Genomic DNA, 22379 nt, shown 5'->3' with positions numbered 1-22379 from the left:
TGGTACTGGCTCTGCTTGGACGGCTTAAGGGTAACTCGGAAGCACCAACACTGATATAGCTATCTCATCTAGGTGTAGATACACGAAACACTCCTAAATCTGACCGTTTGCCTGCACAATTGTAGCATGAGACGAATCGGTTGGTGATCATTGTGAATTATTCTCCATCATCAAATGGATATTAAGGGCTCCGAAACATATCTGCTCCTGTGTTAAAAAGGTTGTCCTTTCGAGGGGACACTCGGACACAAAAAAAAACCGATGAAACAAAGAAACCACAAATTGGAGTGTTGGCGTGTAGTGGCTCGCCATAACTGTGGTTTTAGTCGACAAGACTGAACTGAGATCTGCGCCACAACCTCAAGTCTGTCAGCTACTTATCCTGAACCAAACGTGTTTATACAATTGAAATTGGTGATGATAGTGTCCATGCTGTGCAAGCAGAGCCCCACTCCAGGTCTGTTGTGTAACTCAATGCATGCACATTATCCTGAACAAGGTGTATTACTGAATATATTGAAGTGTTTGTGGTATACTGTGTTCTGTTCATATTGTTTTAGTTAGATCTACCCCTTTCTTTAGACTGAATGAATCACGATTGTTTGGTATATTTTCTTTAAACTGGTCAATCAGTGCATCTAGGATAAATTAATATATCAGTTACAGGATTCTATTTTTATTCACTTTGTCGAAGAGGTCTCTCCACGTATTATATAAATTGTTTCATATATAATCTACATCTGCAGATAACTGAAATATACTTTGGTAATCCATTTAACAAAATGTTTTTGTGTGAAATTGTTATATACCACACTAATGAATTAAATGCAAAATCACAATTATTTAGATGACAAATCATATTTTTGCCTTGATTCCACACACTGAGGGCTCCTGTGGTGTTTCAGAAATTGGCAGCTATAACCCCCCCCCTAATATAGAAATACATAATTATTTCAAAAACAGATATTTTGAGATTGTCAACCAAAAATGTAAAGACAATGATCATGTATTTATCCAAATACTACAAACATCCAATGAGCAGCCTTCTCCATGTTCTTTTAATGGTCTAGTTCACAGTACACAAGTCTGACCCATAAGCTTCTGCTATGGTTAGGGTGTCAATCTTTAGCATGAATGTTCCTGTTTTATAGAAGTCCCTTTGAAACCAATTACAAAACAGAACAATTCCACCAACTCAGATCAACATAAAAATAAGCATTAAAGACATTTTGGGTTTGTTGTGCATACATTTTTGTATGAATGTTTGGAAAAGGAATGGATGTAGATAAAGGATATATACACACACAACTCTTAAATCACAAAGTGAACATGTTTTTCCTTCAAAACCTTTTAGTCCTCTTCCTTGGTACTGTACAAGTATTCTGGTAGAGTAGTAATGTTCCTGTGTTTTCACGTGTGTGTGTGTGTAAATATGTGCACTTGTAAACACTGGGGGGGGGGGGTCATCTGTACATGAATCCAAAACAGTTAGTGTCAGTGTATATTTTGTGTCAGTGTTAAATATTTTAAATAAATGTATTCTCTATTGTGTTTCATGGTATATTAAGACGGGAAAAAAAAAAAAAGTAGTTTTATCTTACATTTCAAATGCTTACATCTATAGCTTCTGGCGATACCTGTTCCATTTTATAGATTTGTCAGCACAAAATGCAATAAACCAATACCATTTTATTACAGCTTTGCTTGCGAGTCGTCATTGGAATAATGATCTTGGGCCAGGTTTCTGATTGCGAGTCGTCATTGGAATAATGATCTTGGGCCGGGTTTCTGATTGCGAGTCATCATTGGAATAATCATCTTGGGCCGGGTTTCTGATTGCGAGTCGTCATTGGAATAATGATCTTGGGCCGGGTTTCAATACGTTCTCGGGTTATAAAAAGGGAACGTTCCCCATTCACGGAGATCCCATTCACTCTGTCAGCTCAATCGGAAATTGCCTTTAAAAGCCACAGCCTACAACACGCAATCTGATTGAATCCCGGCCTTGATGTTTGAAACTACTCAAGGAGTACGCAAATAACCATACAATGTCACATTCAAAAATTGTTTATTTCAGGAGCACTGCTAGTACAATCACACAGGAAGTTGTATAAAAGTTTTGCTGTGTAGAACTGGCCCACACCGACACCAGATCTAGCCATCAAACATTGTGGTTGAGCCGAGAACAACAAGTTTCAGCACAATCCTGAATATCTTCGGACATGCAATTAACTTTTTACAACAATTCACACACTAACCAGAAAATGGAGAGACTGGTTACAACCGAAAATGTTGGACTTTCAAATAGTCTTAACAAATAACCGAGGTCTGTCATTACAATACCTAGGGTAAAAAAGGTCCTCTAAAAGCATTTACAAATGCAAAAAAAAAGAAACAGAAAATATCAGTCTACATCTACACATTTCAACTGTGGTAAATTATTAATTTAACAAAAGCTGCTTTGCAGACTCGGGGGTGTGTGGTCACATTATGAGGGGAATCATCAGTAATGGCGAGGGTACATTGCCATGGGCGGAGGCTGACCCATGCCTTGGCCCATGCCCTGGCCCATGCCATGGCTTGGTCTGGGGGATGCAGAATTCCCAGCATTTACCAGGTGGTTGAGAGAGGGTCCGCTTTGAATGAGCGTGTCCAGGGCCTTCTGGACGCTGGGGTTGTCGAAGTTGATGCCTGCTCCCCCTGAGACAGGGGGTCTCTGCCCCCCCTGAGGGGCAGCCATGCGGCCTGTGGGCGACCCATAGCCTAGGTGGGCGCCGGGGGGCACTGGGCCCGGGCGCATGGGGGGCCGGGCACCCATCATGTTGGGAACTTGGGAAGGTGTGGGGGCCATTTTAGGGACAGGAGAGGCTGACGACATGGGGAGGCCTGTGGACTGGCTGCCCATGGTGGAGCCGTAGGACTGGGGGGCCATGGCAGGGATGGCCGCGGAGGCCGATGCCCCGGCACCGCTGTTGAACAGGCTAAGGATCTTAGCCTGCAGCTCCTGCTGGTTGTTGGTGGTGGCGTTGGGGGCCGGCGGCATGCTCATGTGGGTCGAGTGAGCACTGTGGGGGGGTGGTGCGTGGGCAGGATGAGCGCCGTGACTGGAATGGGCTGCAGAGGGCATCGTCTGGGCCTGGAGAGGAGGCTCGTGGGTGGCAGCCGTCGCAGGAGGATGTGCTGCTGCAGAGGAAGAAAACAGTCAGTGTTCTGCTGTTATGAGTTCAATTCAAGTTCAAGAATAGAACATACTACTGTAAATGGAGCAAACCCCAGCACAGGCTTAGGGGACCTCTTTTGAACCCAATTTGAGAAAGCCTTACCCGCAAGTGGGTCGGCTCTTACGATGCGTTCCCTCTTGACCCTCAAATACTCTATAAGACTGTCCAGCTCCTCTGGAGTCAAGAACCTAGGACGTCAAAGACAGAAGGCGCACTTCACGTCAGACACATGAACAGCTTCAAAGCCCACTATGACAATTAAAACGCAGTGGGAGAAATTTAGACAGATAAAAGTGAAATGGAGAGAGAGAGAGCGGCTGTTAAGACAGTAAAATATACACAGTATTGAAATAAGGAGAGTGCGTAAGCAGACTGACTGACCTGCCCTCAGACAGCAGAGTGATGGCAGGAAGCAGGGTGACTGGGTGACCCTCCCTCTCATGCTCCCTCATCAGCACGTCATCAGCCATCTTGGCAGCCTTCTGAGCGATCTCCTCACGCTCCTTCTCGCGATGTTCCACCTTGAAGGAGTCATAGTTGTGGCCCACCAGGACCATGGCGTCCTCCATGGGCATGTTGCGATGTTCTACGAGTTTTTAAAAAAGGGGCGAAGAAAATAAGTTAGTGATTTAAGATGTCGGCCTAAGAAATGGCAGGGCTGTGACTACAGCTAAGAGCAAGTGCAAAGCAGCAACAATAAAACATTTACCTACGACACGTTAGAAAAACAACCCTGGGTTTTGGATTTAAATTAATTACTGCCTCAACGCTAGGAATTCAGGTAGATACGAATTTGACCAAGTCTCAAAGAATAATCTTAAACAAATATCACATCCCTTTAAAGCTCAAGTTGAGCACTGAACAAAAATGTCCACCCGTCATTCCCCCCGAACCAGGATTAAGAAGCTGGACTCATCCCAGTCAGTCCTGGCAGCAGAAGCCAGTGGTCCTACCTTGGGGTGTGCCGAAGAGGATGTTGACGGTGCAGGAGCGGTGCACCTGGTGCTGCTGAGTGATGATTATGGCGAAAGGGGTGCGCGCCCGGCCCACGTCCTCCAGCGCCTGGGTCAGGGACACCTCCGTGTTGAGGAAGATGAGGTCCACCACCATACCCAGGTCACGCACCTTCCGCCCCACCGTCTCCGCATACTCCCTACTGCAAGGACAAAGCAGGCAAAGTGGATACCACAGGAAACACGCCACATGCCCAGGTAGCTTATCCACTCATGTTTACAATAAGATGGCAACAATCATTTGATAAGATTATTACTATGGAATGTCTTGTGTGAGAATTAGGCTGCATGCCAAAAGGTACACAACTCATTTGTCAAGGGGGCTGGTTTCAGAAATTGACTAGATTTTTTACAAAGACAACCTTGGCGGGCCACATTAAATTGGCCCGTGGGCCATCTGTGGCCACCCCTGCTGTATGCATAATCTCCAATCAAATACACAGACTCAATTCACACTTAATCCGAGTGGTAATGTGGAGGATTTAAAATCATGGACTTACTTTTGTGCCTTGTTGACGACAATGACTGAGCAGTCAACCGGACGCTCCCTGTCATACTGTCTCTGGACCTCCTCGTAGTATTGGCGGTAGAGCTCGTTGCGTCGCCTCTCCTCTACCCGCACGCGGTCATCTGAAAAAGACGAGTCTTTAGCTTCTTTTACCACTGACAGTTCAATGTGTGTACAGGTTAAAAGGGATAGTTCAATCAGAAAGTCTCTATTAGTATTTTGTTCAATTGTCTGCTGTTAAAAAGGAAAGCTTGAGACTTCGGCAGCAAAGCAGTTTACTTACCCAGTCACGGATAGATTTTTATGTCTCCGCATGCGGTTTGAAGGAAGTTGAAGGTATTTTTGGAGCAATTGCTAAGTAGCATTGGCACAATCACTGGAAGTCGATGAAATCAGCTAGCATTAACGCAATCAGCTAGCTGATCCCATAGACTTCCAGTGATTGTTAGCTAGTTAGCAATCACTCCAGAAACTACATTCAACTTTCTTCAAACTGCATGCAGATACAAAATAATACAAGATAAAATGGTATCCATCAGTTCATCTGACTCTAGGGTAAGTAGAAAATAGGCTGAATTGCCAAAATCTCTTAATACCATAAAAAAGTGTGCATGTCAGCAGTCAAGTTGTCAAGATAGCGCACTTTCAGTATGAGCAAAAACTGATGCAGTTTATATGCGTTTAAGAGTATTGCATTACTACCTTTACCTTCAGGTTCTCGCCGGCCATTCCATGGATCCCTGTACGGGTCCTCCTTCTTGCGGTGGTGCTCATCTGCGCCACCACGGTAATATCGATCATAGCCCTCCTCTCTGTAATACACAAGTGACCAATCGTTGGTTAACAATTGCGTATGAATGTTGCTTGGAACAGGGCAGAGAATGTTCCTTCAGGATGGCCCTTTGCCAGACCGGTGGTCACCTGAATGTGGGGTCTCCGCGAGGTTCACCTCGAGGTTCACCTCTGAGATCCTTTTCCCTGCCCTCGGATGTGCGGTAGCGGTCATAGTTGGGGTCTCGCGGTTCGTGATGGTCACGAGGGTGAGTGTGCCGAGGCTCACGGCCAGGCTCTCGCGAGTGCTCTCGGCTACCCCTATGTGCACGAGAGTCGCGCCCGTGCATAGGCGAGCGAGAGCGAGGACGGGGCTCCCTGCCTTCTCCATAACCTCCATACGGATCCCTGGAAGAACAAACAAAGCCTTAGTGAAAAGTGGCAGGTAACGATTGGGTTATTTTAACATAATGGTTTGTTTTAATGTCAACATTAGAATCAATGGAATTGGTGAACTATTTAGAATGTGCACAGAATAAAAAAAGTGGTGAACCTGCTCTTCTCAAGGACTCCACGAATTAAAACGCATCACTTCCCCTTGACATTGGCACAAGTGTGATTCCATGACTCCAGCAAAAACACACCAACTAACATTTATCACAATGAACTGATGGGCGGTGACGTTCAAATGCTAACAATTCCAAGTCACAGCAGAGAAATTGTCCTTACCATTAACATAAGTCTTCGTAAAAACTTCCAGGGAGTTCAACGTAATATTTAACGCAAATGAAAACCTTTTTAAAATTCAGACATCGGGTTTGCTCGAATTTGAGAAGTGATATCACATGAAAACGTACACACGCTCCATATTAAAAATGTGTTTGATTAAAATGTCCTGTTTTCGGAGGTTTAAAATAATTTCTAGAAATGCATTAATACTCGAGTATCAAGCAATCTCAAGACTTCCTACCAAGCAAATCGGCAATGAAAATCAGCTTACGCAAAACACAACAGGAAACACTTGAGACAAAAAATTACCACACATTAAAATATTCTTTATTGTCTATACAGAATTTTGTTAACTGGCAACGACTTTCAAATGTTTTTCGAAAACGGGCTAACTAGATTGAAATGAAGTGATGAAAGACGTGTACTAAAACAGAATATTACTGATCAAAGCAATATTTTGATATTGTCGATGTCGATATTGCGTATCAGTCAACCGTTTTCCAATTATGAACATTGATTAACTATGCAGAAGCAAATCTTTGTGCTCAAACCATAATTCAGGCTGTCAATGTATTGAGACCGATTGTTTCCCATCGCAAACAGGAATCGATATTTATGTTTACTTTATTGCCATGCTGCTGACAACACAGCCGAGCACAAGGGTGAGGCAAGGCGTAGCATTTGTTCAATGGTCCGGTGAAGCAAGATGGCGCCGCACGTACCGGTGGCATTTTATGCTGAAGAGCTTTTAAGCAACTTCCTTTGACATGAACGGGACACCATTTTCACGGCTTTGTCTAGTTAATTTGAAGTACGGGCTAATCAGAACAGGGAAATTGCGAAACAGACATCTTTAGGAGACAAAGACACAGAACTAAATTCAGAATCTTGTTTTATTTCATGAAATTCTTTGTGTAACGTGAAATATGTTGCCGCTAACTGAACACAACGCTGAGAAACTCTTAACGAGCTGTTTTTGCCAATGTGCTTCGTGGCAAATGACATGAGAAAAATATAATTTTACCAGAGCAGCTGAAACGTTGGTACTTCTTCATACCCCCTTAGCGTTACTTTACCTTCTTGGAGGGCTCGGCCGGGATTGAGCTTTATTCTGTCGTTGTCGCTCCGCTGCCATATTTATAGCTGAAAATAAACCAATCAAAACGTTCAACATGACAATTACAGATATTAACTCAATGAAGCGAAAGGTTAAGTGCCATGAAATGTAACCCCGCGCTCACTTTCCCGATCCATAAATTGAGTTCCAGATTTCCAAGCATGAAAATCCAAATTGATTGCTCAAAAAAAATTCAAATTGGACGAGAAGTCGAAATGTTCCAGGTTCCAAGTTGTCTTTACATGGCTTCCCTTGTTATATTGCATGAAAAGGTTTGATGGGGCTTTTGAAGAAGAGGATGCTTTCCATTTTAGTTGAGAATGAGAATCATCTGGGATGCTTTGACTCAGCTACTACAATAAATCAAGTTGAGATGAAACGTTCAAAAGGAAATCAACTGTTATGTCAGTGAGAACATTATAGTGAGAACATTAATACTACACTGATGACACATAAAGGCAAACACATTAATCTTCCATTCTTAAGAAGCACTGTGTGTTCGGTCTGAAGTCTGTTCAAACTCGCAATATTTCTTCCAACTGTTCAAAACAATTAAGTGTATCCTTCGGTATTCAAAGACATTGTAACAATTTCAAGTTTTAAATCATTTATTTTGTTTAAATGTCATTGCAAATGCGGAGTTCAAACGTAATGTATACAACAAAAATGTTATTGGCTAAGGCGCAAGTGGGTGTAGCAGACTAAAAATGATAAATTAACTTATATTGCCCCACTTGCTAGACATTCATAATTAAATCACAAAACTACAGTTTTATAACTTAAGCAAAGCTGCTAAATTGTAGTCTGGGGCTTCTGCCGGGAATACATTGAGCAATTTAAAATCCTAATGTCTAAATAAGCCACTGATTGTTATTACAGCGATTAAACCTTGACATAACACTTTCAGAAGAGTATACATGCTGCGTGGTGGAAGACCCCACACTGCACAACATAGGCCTACAGTTTAACTATGTTTAATCTCTCGTGGAGAGACTACGTAAACAAAATGGTACCGTAGATCTGTTATAACAACAGGATGCGTGAGATATCGAGCAGGCATTAGTTCTGCTGCCTTGGACAAATCATGATTTTGCAGGTGTTAGCATCTTTCAAATTTCAGAAGGGGATGGGGCATTTGGCCCATAGATTTGCCCGTAACTTGCGACGAGAGGGTGGAGCTCAACGTTACGGTTCCAAATCTCTTGGACCCAGAACTTAAAAATCAAGCATCTGACCAATTACGCAAGACTTCAGTTCTGGGTTAACCGAGATTACTGTAATATTAAACTGATATATGCTATGTGATTTCAAAGAGATGGGCAAACCCCTTATTATAGCAAATATTGACAGTGTTGGACAAACAGAATAGTTCTAGTCTGTCATTACATTTTTTTAACTTGGTAAAGCTGTGTTTGTTGTTTCCCTCTACTGCACAAGTCTTTGTAGCTGACCAGGTCATCCGCTCACCATGCGTTTCTATTGGCTAGTGCAGTATTTTTTTTTTAGGGAATTTGAACACATTACTTGTCACACTGCACGAGCAATGACAGGACAGGTCCTCGCCGCCAACCTTAAGATTTCACTCGGATCTTATCAAATGATCTGGGATGAGTTAATCCTTCTAATATCGTACAGCGCATTCTCTGCATTCCAGTGACAGGAACGCCATGACAAAATTGCTCCTCTTAGCTGGACAGTCACATCTAATACAGTGAACTCTTACCTATTTTATAACCTTTATAAGGGCGACCATTTTGTCCCGCCTTTGCAGCCTCTGCATCCTCAACACGTTCAAACTGCACAAATCCGTACCCTTGGAACATGGACAAGGCTGGAAAAAGGAACATTTGTTGTTTTGATTTCATATAAGGAAAAAAGGGCCAGTTTTTTTTTTTTTTTTTTTAATTGCTCCTCGAAGTATGAAAGTTAAAGCAAAGGGGTAGTTTAAGTGAGATTATAAAAAGTTAAGTTATGCATTGAAATAGAAAATGTACAATGTTCAGAATTAGGTTCAAGGTTACAAAACTTTATCCCCAAAATGTTGTGATTCTTTAAGCTGAATCTACATTTGAATTGATCACAGCTTTATCTTGGGCAAGTTTAATACTAGGCTACTGCATTGTAACCAAAAACAATACAAATCGTAATTTGGCTAGATAAGAGCTAATTTAAAAAAATTATGACTTCTTAAATTCAATAAGACGAATGATGCTCAAAAATTGAGGATGAAATGTGTGTTCCTTCCTAGTAGGTAGCCTAAGTACTAACCATGAATCTTCCCGTAGGGACTGAACAGATCCTCCATGTCCTTCCTGTCCATCAGTGACGTCGGCAAATTCCCCACAAAAATCCTCCTCTCCATATCGCGGGGATTTTGGCTGTTGGTGCATGAGCGAACAGGGCCAGACGGCGATCCACTGCGGCTTCTTCTGTGAGACATGGCGCTACTCGGCTAGATCCCAACCTTAGCGGCTCTTTTCTTTGACGGAATTTTTTTTGGTGTACTGTTCAATTTCCTTTTTTTTTGCGCGTGTGCTCGAAAGTTGTTATCCAAGGTCCTAAAAATGTCAGCGTGGTAAAGAAAAAGAGAAGAGAAATCCCATGGATCAAATGTCTCAGCACAGCAGAGCCCCAAATAGTTACGCCTAGGTTGCACTCTAAGGAAGAGAAAACAAATTCCTACGAAATTCAACAAAATTAGGACATGACAGTCACTCAATGCACTCTTTGTTGCATTTGGTTTTCATGATCACAACTGTTACTTTGAGAAGCTCTGTTGATATAAACTGTTGAATAAATGAAGGGTCAAGTTTGACCCTAATTGTATTTTAGGTTAATCTTCTTTGATGACAAAGAAGTTGCCAGTCTTTCAGACTGATTATTGGGAAAATTAAGTATATGTTCTGTATCACCACTGAAAAACGTAAGACATTCATCCATTTTAAATACAATGACAACAGCAGGCTGTAAATCAAAACAGTCAATTCCATTACAGAAATGTTAGGGCAGATACAAGGCCGTCTCTAGTCCGTTTTTTGTTCTTAGCAATGGAATGTCACCATCTAGAAATTTTCGATTAAGCAGTCTATGTTATAGCTAGCCCATGGTATCTACAATAGCAAAATTCACTACAGGGATTTAAAAGCATAGGCCTAGACTGGAGGGATTTTCCACCAGATTTGGGGGGGGGGGACACAGGTAGGAAAGGTTACTGTAGTGTTTTCTTGCATTGTTAAAAGGGCCAGAAACTAGGGCTTGTACACCCTTTGAATGCAATGTGTGTGTTGGCAAGTCATGATTGGGCTCTGCCTAGCATCTTTCAGTCCTAGCAACCCTAGGTTACACCTGCACTCTTATTCCTCCGGAACAACTGGTTTGTATTTCAGCCAAATAATTCCCTGTATTGGTTTCATGTAGGCCTACTTCTTTATATCTACTGGTTCTACATTACCGCTACTGTTTATTACACCGAAATTGGCGGGGGGGAATTTTAGACAAAATAGGTAAAGGAACGTATTGTTCAGACTCCAAACATGGGTCTGTTGTAGACCCATTTCCACTCTGCTTACCTCATGTCAAAATAAAAGTCCTGCATGTGCCTCATATGTGCAAAGGAGGAATAACTTGTGGGGGACCAATTTGAAATTGAATTTGATTTAACCTCTGGCATCCCATGGACTGCTCAGTTTTTTTGCAGCCCAATTACAAGCAACGTTAGTGTGTAAATACACCAGCATGACTAAAAGCAGCTAATAAAGCTCGACCTGTTTGTAGTTCTTAAAACCAGAAATGAGTTACCTCTGGTTCGTTCAGCCATTCCTATGGGGGAAATGAATGGGGTTTTGGGATAATCGCCAAAAATAAGGTTAAAACAGGCTTAGGAGATCTTCTATGTTTTGTTCTGAGATAATCAGTCTGTTACCATGACCTTTATGAATTATGAAGTCTTTATGTACTCGTTTTGATTACATAAAAGCTTCAAAATAGGGCTAGGTATTTTTTACTATCTACACCGGTATAGATGCACAGACTGGTTGGGGTTTTTACTTTACCTTCTATAGCGGTATTTCAATGTTTGGTTTGTTAAATGCGATAAGCCACTCTGTTTAAATAGTTTCCTCCGCCAACGCTACTTGAGTCGTCTCTTCCTCTCTCACCAAGTCTCACCCCGTCACTCAAGGAGCGCAGTCGTTGCTTGACGAGATCATTTGCCGATGTTCACTCTTTAGTCAGCACGGTCAATGAAGCAGATGCATCAATATGTTGATGACGATGCTGTTTCCACTTTGCTTCTTATTATAAATCCACAAGCGTTCTATAATTACACTATTAGTTTGTGCATCTTACTGACTGCAAACTGCTAGTTTGTCTTTTCTTAGAAAGTTGTGGCTAAAATAAATTGTGTTTGCCGTTAATGCTAACGTAGCTAGCTAATACAGCCTGATAACAGTGAAGGTGTAGGCCTAAATCAGCATGTTTGTGAAACAGTATCTTCTAAATCAGAGAGGTATAGGTGAAGCATGAAAGTTAGCTACATGAAGTAAGAGAAAAAACATTTAATGTAGCCAAAGATTAGTGTCCCACTCCCCTGGGAAACACTGACCAACACTTTGGTTCCTACCTGTCACAATAACACCTCCATAGAGATTCTATTAGTATTATTTTCCTAATTCTATCAACACCGCCCTGGGTTTTTAATTTGTCGTCAGGTCAAACATTGTATTCAAAGTGCCCACTATTACGTGAAAAATTAGAATAATCATTCTATTTCCATGATTCCAACAGCTCACCCAAGTGTTTTAATCTAATAATACAATAAACACCTATTTTATTTCTGATCTGAATTCCCTCAGTGCTACAATGTTAAACGTCAAACTCCATTATCTTATAAGCCGAGGTTCAATTGATGGACAGTGGACCAGCAGCAGTCAGTATGTAACCTGATCTGAACCCCAAGTCAAATCACAATGCAATATTTGGTTAAAAATAAGGCCTAGACTTTTTGCCCATATCATGCAGCCCTATATGGCAGTGTGGAAATTCTCAACTTTTGGTTGAAGTTTGATTGAACAGTATAAACAATCAGAATGGAGAAAGCCCCCTTGAAATCACTTTGAATGTACAGTATGTGTTGATACCAATGACGTGTATAAACCCTGGATTGCAGATGCTTTGTTTTGACCATGGAGAGGCTTTGAAGCCACAGGTCGGCCATATTGGCACTCTTCAGAAAAGCAGTCCTCCATCTGGGAATGAATGGAATTCCACAGTATTTTATTTAAATGTTTCAATGACAAAAGGACAAGTATGTAAGTATTTTTTGTTGTTTTAGTGGGGTCAGTTACATTAGTACTATCAAAAAAATTAACTTGAAGGAAAATGTTTATTTTATGTGTAGCTCACATAATATAATAGTATGCATTAAGGTGTCTAATCGAATAAACGTGGCATTTTTTAAATTGACATTAGTAAATTCATTTCTAAAGCTTCCAAAATATTTTTTGCAACGTGGGAGAGTGCCAAGATGGAGGTGCGGAGGCTTCAAAACAGCTCCCCGTCGGTCATCTAGTGTATATATATATATATAAATCATTGGTTGCCACCCTAGGATCATGCACAACAAAAAGCAAATTATAACCATTTTTTCAAAAACATAAAATACCATCAAATGTGAAATATATCGTGATATATCTGGGCCGCTCAGCCCTTCAATATCCACAGAGTAACGTTAACTGATGACGATTATATCATCGAATAAAACGTATAATATATATGTGTTAAGACTGTGTTAATCCAAAAACCATCCAAAACCCACACAGGCTTTGACCAACGAGCCATGGCGGAGTTAGTCTCCGTTAGCGCTTACAAAAAGACGCCATTACTCTTGTTCTCTGTTGGCGGGAGGCTACAGCAAGCTAGTCGTCATGCCCTGGCTAATGTTGGATAACGACAGATAACTTTGTAAACGTTAGCTAGCTACTGTAGTTAATAACTACACTTAACGAATCACTGCACCCAAAGCAGGTTTCGCTAGCTCATTAGCTAAAATAGTAACGTTAACTAGCTAGTTCCGCGTTAACAAGCCTAGCTCGACTGACTAACGTTAGCTAGCTACTTTACAGCGCCTGAATGAATGACGGCGGGCGTAGGCCTAACTAGCTACATATCATGGCCCACTATCCAAGAAGATGGTAACACGGGACCAAAGATGGTTCTGCGAAGGGACGCCATGTTGGCTAGCTAGGTCAGCTTAGGGCCGGGAGATAAACGGTAACTAGCTAGCTGGCTATATCTAGTCACTAACGAACACGATGTAGTTTATTGTAATCAACAATGTACTCCTACCTTCAACATTAAGGTTTCCAAAAAGCTGCAGTGCTTTGATGTCCTCCAGTAAATTCTTCAGGCCGCCCGCACCAGCTTCTTCTTCTTCTTCGCCACACAACAATGGCCGTTCGGCTTCTTCTTGTGTGGTTTTTAAGCAATGGGCTCGTGCCTCGTGTTTGTGTTATGTCAACACTGCCATCTGCTGTATAGGAGGGCTAGTTGCATTGTCAATTGAAGTTTTTATGCATAATAATACAATACACACCTATTTTATTCCCTCAGTGCTACAATGTTAAACGTCAAACTCCATTCTCTTATAAGCCGAAGTTGAATTGATGGACAGTGGACCAGCAGCAGTCAGTATGTAACCTGACACCACTGGAGGTCTTGATGGTATTTTGTGTAGAACAAGAAAGAAAACAAGTAGGCAGCCAGTACAAGCAGAAAACTTTAGTGAACTATTTACAGATAACAAATATAAAATAATAAATGTAAATGTTACCTATAGTTTACAGCAACATTTACATTTTAGTCATTTAGCAGACGCTCTTATCCAGAGCGACTTACAGTTAGTGAGTGCATACATTTTTCATACTGGCCCCCCGTGGGAATCGAATGAGTGTGACGATGTCCCTGGCCAACAGCAGTAGCTCAGACTGCTCCATCCCAACGCCCATGTCCACGTACCCCAGAACTCCCTCATCCCTATACCACTCCTCCTGTATGTCCTGTATGTCCTACTCGCCTATCAGGAGGGCCCACTGAAGCTCCCTTGTCTTCTCCTGCATCACCCCAGGGTGCCGGTGAAGGCCTGGGAGGCCTCCTAAATAGACAAAATGTGCTCATAACATTTGTTCAGGGTTTGGGAGGGCACTGGGTAAGCCATCCTCACATGAAACATAATAGCCCTGGCCTATATCTGCGTTACTGAGTTTATTTCACCCCTTGGGGCAATGATATATATATTTTTTACATGCCATCCACCATAGTCTTAAAGAGTTAATATAGAGGGAGAAGCACATCATAGACCAGGACTATATGTTTTATGTGAGGATGCGGGATGTTCCCAAAAAAAATTCTCCATTTATACTAAACAAATATATAAATGCAACATGTAAAGTGTTGGTCCCATGTTTCATGAGGTGAAATAAAAGATCCCAGAAATGTTCCATACACACAAACAGCTTATTTCTCTCAAATTTTGTGCACAAATTTGTTTACATCCCTGTTAGTGAGCATTTCTCCTTTGCCAAGATAATCCATCCACCTGACAGGTGTGGCATATCAAGAAGCTAATTAAACAGCATGATCATTACATAGGTGCACCTTGTGCTGGGGACAATAAAAGGCCACTCTAAAATGTGCCATTTTGTCACAAAACACAATGCCACAGATGTCTCAAGTTTTAGGGAGGGGGGGGGGGAGATTGGCATGCTGAATGCAGGAATGTCCACCAGAGCTGTTGACTTTGAATTGAATGTTAATTGCTCTACCATAAGCCACCTCCAACGTCGTTTTAGAGAATTTGGCAGTACATCCAACCGGCCTCACAACCGCAGACCACGTGTAACCACTCCAGCCCAGGACCTCGTTGAATTGCGACTCAACTTTGTCTCTGTACTGACATTTTGCCTGTTTGATTGCCTTACGGAGGGCATAACTGGACTGTTTGTATTCAACCATATTCCCAGTCACCTTGCCGTGGTTAAATGTGGTGGTTCGCGCTTTCAGTTTTGCACAAATGCTGCCATCTATCCACGTTTTTTGGTTTGGATAGGTTTTAATCGTCACAGTGGGAACAACATCCCCAATACACTTCCTGATGAACTCAGTCACCGTGTCAGTGTATACGTCAATGTTATTCTCAGCGGCAACCCGGAACATATCCCAGTCCTCGTGATCAAAACAATCTTGAAGCATGGATTCCGATTGGTCAGACCAGCGTTGAATAGACCTTAGCACGGGTACTTCCTGTTTGAGTTTCTACCTATAGGAAGGGAGGAGCAGAATGGAGTCATGATCTGATTTGCCGGGGGAGGGCCTTGTAGCCATCCCGGAAGGGAGAGTAACAATGGTCGAGAGTTTTTGAAGCACGAATACTACAGGCAATGTGTTGACAGAACTTCGGTAGCGTTTTCCTCAGATTTGCTTTGTTAAAGTCCCCAGCTACAATAAATGCGGCCTCAGGATATGCGGTTTACAGTTTGCACAAAGTCCAGTGTAGTGCCTTGAGAGCTGTCGTGGTATCGGCTTGAGGGGGAATATACACAGCTGTGACGATGACGGAATCTTACTGATTAAGCAATTGTTGATTGTTCTGAATAGCAGGACATAAAGTAACTCATCCTGTACTCATATTGAAGAGACAGGTTGAAGAGATCTGGCGGGCGTTAGAAAGGATGGTCCCCCTGTAGCCACAGAAAAACGTTTTTTTATTTTTATTTAACCTTTATTTTATCAGGGAGTCATACTGAGACAAAGGTCTGTTTTACAGATGAGCCCTGAATTACATAAATTACAGAAAATACACACATCAACATATAAATACAGAATGCAAGCAGAAAGAAAGAAAAACACAGTCATAAAAAACAAACACATTCATCAGTAATAAGATCCTCAGTCAGCTTTCTGAATTGTTGTAGAGGCACCAGAACATCAAATTGAAGAACATTTTGAAGATTGTTCCACAAATAAGGTGTAAGGAAACTAAAAGCTGATTTACCTAACTCAGTAGAGGCCAAAGGTTTCCAGAGTTAGCCATTCCTGAGACCGGGTGTGGTAACTCATATGTCTAAAATGTAGTAATGATGTTAGGTACAGTGGGACTTTTTCTAAAAGGGCTTTATAAATTAAAACAACATAGCAAGGTATCAACCTACGTGACATCAAAGAGGGCCAACCAACTTTCTGGTATGTCAGACATCACTCCTAGTATTGGTTTGACATCACTGACTGTCACGACTTCCTCTGAAGCTGCCTCCTCTCCTTGTTCGGGCAGGCTTCGGCGTTCGTCGTCACCGGCCTTCTAGCCACTGCCGCTCCTCATCTCATCATTCCATTTGTTTTGTCTTGTTTTTACACACACCTGATTCATATCCCCTCATCAGTACCTGTATAAGTGTTCACTCTGCCCCCTTGTCTTTGTGTGTGATTGTGGAGGATAGCTGAACTCGGCGGAGCGCCGTGTATTTTGTATCGCCGGGATATTTCACCGTGTGCCTTGTAATTTCCAGTGCGCGTTTGAGTGTTTGACGCATTTCTGCGTAACTCTGTATTTGCAAAATAAAGCCTGTTATTCTGTGATATACCCTCCTGCGCCTGACTCTTTCGACATCACCTCATCACATTGACAATGGCAGTGGCTATACATAATGTTGTTGTGAGTGTTTTATAGAATCCTGGTGGAGTTGATAATCTGTACAAAAAGCTTTTATCAAATATTGTATATTTACATTTAAGTAATTTAGCAGACGCTCTTATCCAGAGTGACTTACAAATTGGATATGTCTATATCTTTGCGAATTGTATTATACAAGGTGACTACTGATTGCTAGACTGATTAATTGGGACACAGCTCGAATTAAAAACTTGGTTTGTTAATAGGTATATCATAATTGCATACGTTTTTAGTAACGTTTTCAATAACTTCATTTTGAAACAAGTCGTGATTGCGTTGTGTTAAACATAAAATAGCATACATTGGTCTCCTGAAGTGCACATAGAGAGCAAGCTAGAGCACAGTCCTCTTAGTCCTGAATAATTTACTTGCATACACAAAATGTTCTTCATGTTTCCAGTGCTTGCAGATTTCCCCTCCCCCACTACTGCAAAACTAAGAGCCTGCTCTTAAGGCTTGATCACACCGACAGTGTCCTTGCATTTGGCAATTTGAATACATTGGATTCATGGCAATTTAAATACTTTGGATTTATCGAACGTATGCATCAAATTGTATGCGTAGACAGTTTGACAGAAATAGTAGCAGAAGGTGAATGTTTAGTTTTTGTTGCACACATATCCAGATGATGCTGCAAACCATTTTGTACCTACACTGTTGGTGTGTTCGAAGCGTTGGTCTCCTGAAACCGGACCTAGCTAGATGTCAGCCCCCATTAATCGGTTTATGCCACCTTGAGTAGATTACAGTTGAAAACAATGGTCAGCCATCTTGGAGGCAGTCTACTTCATATTATACCTCAGTGGTTGGGACTTGTTGTTACAAAGTCATACACTTAACAAAGTCATGCACTTAACAGTGCTTAATTAAATCAAATCAAATGTTATTGGCCACATGTGCCGAATACAACAGGTGTAGACATTACAGTGAAATGCTTACTTACAGCCCTTAACCAACAATGCATTTATTTTTTAATAAAAAAGTAAAATAAAACAACAAAAAAGTATTGAGAAAAAAAGAGCAGAAGTAAAATAAAATAACAGTAGGGAGGCTATATATACAGGGAGGGTACCGGTGCAGAGTCAATGTGCGGGGGCACTGGCTAGTTGAGATAGTTGAGGTAATATGTACATGTGGGTAGAGTTAAAGTGACTATGCATAAATAATTAACAGAGTAGCAGCAGCGTAAAAAGATGGGGTGGGGGGGCAGTGCAAATAGTCCGGGTAGCCATGATTAGCTGTTCAGGAGTCTGGCTTGGGGGTAGAAGCTGTTGAGAAGTCTTTTGGACCTAGACTTGGCACTCAGGTACCGCTTGCCGTGCGGTAGCAGAGAGAACAGTCTATGACTAGGGTGGCTGGAGTCTTTGACAATTTTAGGGCCTTCCTCTGACACCGCCTGGTATAGAGGTCCTGGATGGCAGGAAGCTTGGCCCCAGTGATCTACTGGGCCGTACGCACTACCCCTCTGTAGTGCCTTGCGGTCGGAGGCCGAGCAGTTGCCATACCAGGCGGTGATGCAACCAGTCAGGATGCTCTCGATGTTGCAGTTGTATAATTTTTTGAGGATCTGAGGACCCATGCCAAATCGTTTCAGTCTCCTGCCGGAACAGGATCTGGCACCTCCGTTTTGGACTCTTTCGTTCCGGAACCCAGTACCTCTCATGGCATGAAAAAATATTTTCACTGTTTGCAATGTAAAAAATTAGAATAAAAGCTATCAGAGTTCATTCAAGTCGCCTCCTCTGTAATTCTCCTAACCCGTAAAAAACCTCGTGAAAAGTTCCCTGATATTCTAAGAATTGATTAGTGTTGGGCCGGCCGGGTTTATGGTTTGCGCAACATTGTAACCTATAGAACAGTGTGTGGCCATTGCTGTGGTGAGAGAGAGAAGAGTGCCTGTATCTCACAGAACATATAAGGAAATCAGTCCATTGAAATTAATTAATTAGGCCCTAATCTATGGATTTCACACGACTGGGCAGGGGCGCAGCCATGGGTGGGCATAGGCCTGCCCACTTGGGAGCAAAGCCCACCCACTGGGGAGCCAGGCCCAGCCAATCAGAATGAGTTTTTCCCCACAAAAGGGTGTTATTACAGACAGAAACACTCCTCAGTTTCATCAGCTGTCCGTGTGGCTGGTCTCAGACGGTCCTGCAGGTGAAGAAGCCGGATGTGGAGGCCCTGGGCGGGCGTGCTTACATGTGGTCTGGGGTTGTGAGACCGGTTGGACGTACTGCCAATTTCTTTAAAACAACTTTGGAGGCAGCTTATGGTAGAGCAATTAACATTAAATTATCTGGTAACAGCTCTTGTGGACATTCCAGCAGTCAGCATGCCAATTGCACGCTCCCTCAAAACTTGAGACATCTGTGACGTTGTGTTGTGTGACAAAATTGCACATTTTAGAGTGGCCTTTTATTGTCCCCAGCACAAGGTGCACCTGTGTAATGATCACGCTGTTTAATCAGCTTCTTGATATGCCGCACCTGTCAGGTGGATGGAGTATCTTGGCAAAGGAGAAATGCTCACTAACAGGGATCAACACTTTACATGTTGCGTTTTTGTTCAGTATAGAATGACATTCACTTTCTATGATCTCTCTCCCTCTGCTCTGACAGACATGACATGAGACTGCAGCTGTCATCTCTCCAGCGTTGCACTTCAAACCAATAACAGTCTAAAGTGGAATTATATTTCTCAAAATGTTTACAAATTAATTAAAAATGAAAAGCTGAAATGTCTTGAGTCAAAAAGCATTCAACCCCTTTGTTATGGCAAGTCAAAAATAAGTTCAGGAGTAAAAATGCGCTTAACAAGTCACATAATAAATTGCCTGGACTCACTCTGTGTGCAATAATAGTGTTTAACCCATAAGGGGGGTTATACTAAGCTATATGGAATTGTTTAAAAAAAGGTTATACCAAGGATCCTTTTGCTATTTGATTTAGAATTTTAAGACCCCTTGAAGTACACTGCTCAAAAAAATAAAGGGAACATTAAAATAACACATCCTAAATCTGAATGAATGAAATAATCTTATTAAATACTTTTTTCTTTACATAGTTGAATGTGCTGACAACAAAATCACACAAAAATGATCAATGGAAATCAAATGTATCAACCCATGGAGGTCTGGATTTGGAGTCACCCTCAAAATTAAAGTGGAAAACCACACTACAGGCTGATCCAACTTTGATGTAATGTCCTTAAAACAAGTCAAAATGAGGCTCAGTAGTATGTGTGGCCACCACGTGCCTGTATGACCTCCCTACAACGCCTTGGCATGCTCCTGATGAGGTGGCGGATGGTCTCCTGAGGAATCGCCTCCCAGACCTGGACTAAAGCATCCGCCAACTCCTGGACAGTCTGTGGTGCAACGTGGCTTTGGTGGATGGAGCAAAGACATGATGTCCCAGATGTGCTCAATTGGATTCAGGTCTGGGGAACGGGCGGGCCAGTCCATAGCATCAATGCCTTCCTCTTGCAGGAACTGCTGACACACTCCAGCCACATGAGGTCTAGCATTGTCTTGCATTAGGAGGAACCCAGGGCCAACCGCACCAGCATATGGTCTCACAAGGGGTCTGAGGATCTCATCTCAGTACCTAATGGCAGTCAGGCTACCTCTGGCGAGCACATGGAGGGCTGTGCGGCCCCCCAAAGAAATGCCACCCCACACCATGACTGACCCACCGCCAAACCGGTCATGCTGGAGGATGTTGCAGGCAGCAGAACGTTCTCCACGGCGTCTCCAGACTCTGTCACGTCTGTCACATGTGCTCAGTGTGAACCTGCTTTCATCTGTGAAGAGCACAGGGCGCCAGTGGCGAATTTGCCAATCTTGGTGTTCTCTGGCAAATGCCAAACGTCCTGCACGGTGTTGGGCTGTAAACACAACCCCCACCTGTGGACGTCAGGCCCTCATACCACCCTCATGGAGTCTGTTTCTGACCGTTTGAGCAGACACATGCACATTTGTGGCCTGCTGGAGGTCATTTTGCAGGGCTCTGGCAGGGCTCCTCCTGCTCCTCCTTGCACAAAGGCGGTAGCAGTCCTGCTGCTGGGTTGTTGCCCTCCTACGGCCTCCTCCACGTCTCCTGATGTACTGGCCTGTCTCCTGGTAGCGCCTCCATGCTCTGGACACTACGCTGACAGACACAGCAAACCTTCTTGCCACAGCTCGCATTGATGTGCCATCCTGGATGAGCTGCACTACCTGAGCCACTTGTGTGGGTTGTAGACTCCGTCTCATGCTACCACTAGAGTGAAAGCACCGCCAGCATTCAAAAGTGACCAAAACATCAGCCAGGAAGCATAGGAACTGAGAAGTGGTCTGTGGTCACCACCTGCAAAACCAGTCCTTTATTGGGGGTGTCTTGCTAATTGCCTATAATTTCCACCTGTTGTCTATTCCATTTGCACAACAGCATGTGAAATGTATTGTCAATCAGTGTTGCTTCCTAAGTGGACAGTTTGATTTCACAGAAGTGTGATTGACTTGGAGTTACATTGTGTTGTTTAAGTGTTCCCTTTATTTTTTTGAGCAGTATATATATTGTAATGACCTGGCTAGATCATAAATGAACAATTGTCCAGACAGTGGTTTGAGTTTACGAATTCCCGGTTTATTAACCAAACTCAACACAGGCTACTGTTTGGCCGTAGCCCACGCCAAATAAATCAAGGATACCCGTATAAAACAACCTTGACCACCTCTTGTTAAGACCAGATGAAAGCGAGAGAACAATGGCTAAGCATGGTCTTAAACTAGCGATGCTCCACCCCCCAGCCGCTCCAACAACCACCAGGATGCCCGGCACCAGAACATTCCAGGCATTCCCGTGGTGGCAGATAGCATGTAGACTGGCATGTCAGACCCCACGAACACTGGGTACTGGTAAGTACAACACAACCAACGAACAGCATAACACACAGCTGTCTGTGTGGGTCGCTACAATATATATAAAAATATTAATGAAAAAGTATTTTTGGCCTTAATGCTCTTAGCTCATACAAACGCATTGAATAACAGATTCACTACATGGAACAGATAGTCCCCCCCCAAAAAATCAAAAGGACATATTTTTTTTAGTGTCTGTCCTATATCTGAGAGATGTAAGAAATATCAGGATTTTTTTTATTACATGTATTTAACCCCTTATTTTTGGCACTAAACAGTCTCCATATATTCTTCCATTCGTTTCCTAGAGCGAAACATGTTGCTGTTCGTGAGAGTCTCCTCCTTCCACAGATGGGTCATATTAGTGTGTAGCCCAAACTGTTCGGAAGCTACAGC

General features: G+C 42.6%; 1 protein-coding gene across 5 annotated transcripts; it reads right to left on the bottom strand.

Annotated features, from left to right (window-relative positions):
* Positions 1–2051: 2051 nt before the first annotated feature.
* ncoa5 (nuclear receptor coactivator 5) lies at positions 2052–13825 on the bottom strand. 5 transcript variants are annotated; one of them, XM_084167746.1, is made up of 11 exons: positions 13705–13822; positions 9628–9917; positions 9083–9190; positions 7319–7385; positions 5664–5921; positions 5451–5554; positions 4735–4864; positions 4175–4377; positions 3603–3807; positions 3324–3409; positions 2052–3183 (listed from the first exon to the last, which is right to left on the bottom strand). In XM_084167746.1, exons 2-11 carry the CDS (start codon positions 9797–9799, stop codon positions 2504–2506), a joined length of 2013 nt encoding a protein of 670 aa, XP_084023872.1. In that variant the 5' UTR covers positions 9800–9917; positions 13705–13822; the 3' UTR covers positions 2052–2503. The 5 variants fall into 5 exon arrangements, with proteins under 5 accessions (XP_084023872.1, XP_084023871.1, XP_084023873.1 ...); XM_084167745.1 differs by having other exon boundaries at positions 5445–5554; positions 13705–13814; XM_084167747.1 differs by lacking the exons at positions 9083–9190; positions 9628–9917 and having other exon boundaries at positions 13705–13825.
* Between the last annotated feature and the right edge of the window lie 8554 nt (positions 13826–22379).

The sequence above is a fragment of the Coregonus lavaretus genome, assembly GCF_964263955.1.
Source record: "Coregonus lavaretus genome assembly, chromosome: 8".
Taxonomy (NCBI): Eukaryota; Metazoa; Chordata; class Actinopteri; order Salmoniformes; family Salmonidae; genus Coregonus; species Coregonus lavaretus.
This window is presented reverse-complemented; position numbering and strand designations above follow the sequence as displayed.